We start from the raw sequence: 4108 nt of genomic DNA, 5'->3' as shown, positions 1-4108 counted from the left end.
GGGAGTAAGCCGGCGTTTTTTTTTGGCGTGGGGGCGAGCACGTCTCCAGCCGTCGTTCTTAGGTCGGGCCCAGACGTCCCCACAGTTCGGCCAAATTTCAGCAAACACGGTCAAATTTCAACAAACACGACATATTTCAGCGAAATTTAGACGTTTTTTACACGAATAAAATGGACGAAAAAAAACGCTAAACTACGGGCCGAAGTAGGCGCTGAGCAGGGTGTAGTCATCGCCGGCGTCGTCCTCCTGCTTCTCCTTGACACGGTCGGCGCCGCTGCTCGACCCCTCGCCCCGGCGCGCTGCTTCACGGCGGCGGCGTTCGGCGATCTCCTCCATGGCGCGGCGCTGGCGGTCCAGCTCCATGCGCGCGTAGTCCTCGCGCGCCCACTTCAAGGCGGCCTCTTCTTCGTCGGCCTCCTCGGCGAGAGTAGGCTCCGGCTTCACGGCGGCAAGCCCCGGCTCCGGCTTCACCGTCGCCAGTCCTGGCTCCCTCTTCGGCTTGACCAGGCGAGGAGGGGCCGAGGAGGAAGAGCCACGGCCGTCGTCGTTGATGACGAGGCCGGCGCTGCGGGTGCGCCTACCGAGCAGCGTCTCGGACGGCTCTGGCTTGACGCTGACCAACGCCGGTGCGTCGGAGGAGTGAGAGGAGGATCGGGAGGAGGATGAAGAAGAGGAGGATGACCATCCCATCATCCTCCTCGGCAGCCACGCGCCGCCGCCCCGAGCGGTCGGGTACTCGAACGACGGGTCATTGCCGCCCTCGAGGTGTGCGAGGACGCCGCTGAGCGTGCGGCCCGGGATGCCCCATCACAGGCGGCGGCCCTCGCTGTTGTTGCGGCCGTGCGGCGTCGGCGCGTTGTTGGTGGAGGCGAGCCGCTCCTCCTGCCGGCGTCTGAAGTACGTCGCCCACGCCGCGTGGTTGCCGGTGGCGTACTCTAGGAGGGCCCGCTCCTCGACCGTCAGGGACGCCCGCGCACGCTCGATCTAGGCGTGGAAATAGGCGGGCGTCTCGGGGACGGGCAGAGGGGGGACAGGGACCCCGCCGGCGCTAAGCCTCCACCGCGACGGAGCGCGTACGTCGGGCGGCGCGGGGTAGTTGGCCTCGTGGAGGAGGTAGGCCTCCCACTCATGCAGCGAGCGGCGGCCAAAACTGTTGGCCGCCGCCGCGTCACCGGGGTACCTTGCACTCATGGTTGCCGGGGGAGAGAGAGGGGCTCGAACGGCGGAGAGAGGGGAGGAAGTGCGGCGGTGAGGAGGAGGGAGATGGGTGCCTCACCGGCGCGGCCAGGGGCGCCTTTTATAGCGGCTCGGGGGCGGCCGCGTGCGAACGCGTGGCGGAAGGCGGGGCGGCGTCGCCGCACTTCGCCGCCCGTGAATCAATGGCAGGCTGACCGGCGGCAGCCTTGGCATTGATTCCTCGCGAGAAAACCGAGACGATGAGAACGACCAGCCTTCGTCTCGCTGACGCGCCGGTCCCGCCACTCTTTCGCACCAAAACTTTCGCGCCGGCGCACCCGGGCGCCCCCCAGCACGTCGGGTTCGGGTTAGGTGCGCCGGCGTCAATTTCGGACCAATCCGGCGAAAAACAGGCTCGTGGGGGCGCGACTGGGCCGATTTTTCCGCCCCGGCGCTAAAAACGGCCTTGGGGGGCCTGTTGGGGCGCGGCTGGAGATGCTCTAAGAGGTTCGGTTGTGTGGCAATCTTGCGATCAAGTATTGACTGGGTTGTCCATGCAGACATCTACTACCACTATAAAAGAAAGAGAGGGGCAGATCCAAATAACAAGAGCCGTCTATTTGAGATATCCAAGGGTCTAAATTATCTCCATGTTTAACGCAGAAAGCCACGCAACAATTAAGCTACACCCGCACCATCAATCGCTAATCATACCGGCCGCTTCGGAATAAAAAAACAACCAAACCGCTCCTGGCACCACGCCCACACCATGATTTTTTTTCGCCTGCTCCTCCTCCGCCCCCCGCCCCCAAACGGACGCCAGGATGGGTGTTGAGGTAAGAAATGTGGTTGGTGTAGTTGATGAGTTTAATCACTTGAGGCAAAGAGGAAGCCTAGAAGAGTACGAGTCACACACAATTGGCAGATTTGAGGGCTGCCATGTTGAGGTGCAATCCCTATTACGATGACAACCTTTTTCGACAAAGTTTTCTTGGGGGTAAGGGTATTGTAGATAGAGATAGATGTTTCGTCCGGCTCTGAGAAACAATTCGGCAACCCTGCTCTTCCCTTTGCCTCTTCCACGTCTATTTTGGAAACTTGATTCGGTTGAGTTTGAAGCAAGGATCTAATTAGATAACGCTTTGTTCTCCAATAAATGAAGGTGGAATAATTTATTGAGATAGAGAAAGCTACATCTCGACTTTATTTAAACGAAAGAAAAGATTAGTCCTGCTCTAGACTTTCAATTTCAAGTAGTAGTAACGGAAAGGAACAGGTTTAGGAGAATTTTTTTATGTCTTTCTTATAGCGATCGCTGAAAGTCAGTCAATGCCCTGGCTTCAATGAATGAAGACCGATGGGCTACGAAGTGGAGATGATGTCGTCGTGTCATTGCTCAGGCTCCGGCGCCATCCGCCCAAGTCCGCCACCCGCCGATCCACCGGGCTCCGCCGCCATCCGCCCAGGTCCGCCGCCCACCGATCCACCGGGTTCCGGCGCCACCCGCCCAGGTCCGCCGCCTGCCGATCCACCGGGCTCCGGCGCCACCTGCTGAGCATGCCCCTCGCCTACCCCAGGGCTGCTTCACCACCGAACGCCACCACTTCACCAGGCAGCGCCGCCCAACTGCCACCTATGACCTGCGCCCTCCCTGCCACCCCACCCTCCCACCGCTCCATCCTTGGGTTCCCTCACCGAACGCCCTCCCGACGACCACTTCTCCACCAGCGGCGCCACCCCGCTCCTCAGATGCACCTCCACCAGCGAATGGCTGCTTCGATCAACATCGACAGTTTCACGGTGGGCTGTTCCGCGGCAGGAGGATTCGCGGCGTGCTTGGTGGTCTCAGTGTCCGATGCCATCGCGGGTTGCCTCCACTCCCCCACCGTCGCTGCTCAACTCGGTCTTCGTCGGCACCGCTCAATTCAGCCTCTGTTGCCGCTCTCCGATCCTCCTGCTTCGACCCCTCACCGGATCCGTCCTTCTCCTTGCCAGCGACATCTTCCTCCCCACGCCACTTCCTGTTCCCATCTGGTTGATTATTGATTATTAACTTTCCGATTTTCTCACAGTTCTGACGAGAAGAAGTAAAGCTGGGAGGATGCGGAGTGATGTGGTGAGGAGCAACAATTGCAGAGCATTAGCACTGCGGCAACACACTTCTATGGTGGTGTAGTGCAGACACGGACGAGGAAAAGAACGCATATACAAGCTCATATATTTGTTATCTTCTTTCCTGAATCATGATTCCTGTTCCGGAACTACTTCCATGTACAATATTTTGGTGTCCGACCTTGGTATGTGTACAATTCAGTGGGTGTTCTACATTTTTTTCAAAAGCATTGATGGTTAAATAGCAGCATCGTACAAAAATTGGATGAATTAATACGTCATGTGTATAGTAGCATTGTTTATATCCCATCTTTTTTCCACCAAAAATTCAACATTTATGCATGGTGATGGAAAGTAGTTTAATTATAGTCTTGGTATATAGTTTATCTTTCAGGAGGCTAGAAATTTATTTATATTCTGTGGAGACTAGAGAATTATTTTCTATTCTGTGGAGGCTACAGTTTCTTTTAAATTCTCACTTGCCCAAATGATGGGAAGTGAACAATTTTTTCCTTCACCAAAACTCTTCCATGGAATCGTCAAAATTGTTAAAATTGTATCGTACTCATATAAAACGACCTCAGAATCAGGTTAGTCAATACTTAGCAAACTTGCTGGATAGAAAGAACAACCGTAGTTTGGTTGGGTTCATCTTTGCCCTGCTATTTGTAATGATGCTGAAAGATGAGTAATACAAGTTTTACCCACATAAAGAAAGAATGTGAGCTCCTTAAAAGCATTATAATGCCAATTTATTGACATTCTTACTCTTATATTCATGCAATGTTGATTTATGTTCTTATTGATCATTGGACGGACT

The 4108-nt window shown here is 55.5% G+C and overlaps 1 protein-coding gene across 1 annotated transcript; it reads left to right on the top strand.

The window, feature by feature from the left end:
• Nucleotides 1–2428: 2428 nt before the first annotated feature.
• On the top strand, nucleotides 2429–2977 carry LOC123038468 (uncharacterized; the record flags this gene model as incomplete). Its single annotated transcript, XM_044462190.1, is given in 1 exon segment — nucleotides 2429–2977. A coding segment is annotated over 1 exon segment (454 nt), but the record flags the coding sequence as incomplete, so codon positions are not given.
• Between the last annotated feature and the right edge of the window lie 1131 nt (nucleotides 2978–4108).

This window comes from Triticum aestivum, chromosome 1A, assembly GCF_018294505.1.
Source record: "Triticum aestivum cultivar Chinese Spring chromosome 1A, IWGSC CS RefSeq v2.1, whole genome shotgun sequence".
Classification (NCBI taxonomy): domain Eukaryota; kingdom Viridiplantae; phylum Streptophyta; class Magnoliopsida; order Poales; family Poaceae; genus Triticum; species Triticum aestivum.
The sequence above is the reverse complement of the archived record's forward strand: the minus strand, read 5'-3'. Positions and strand labels throughout refer to the sequence as shown.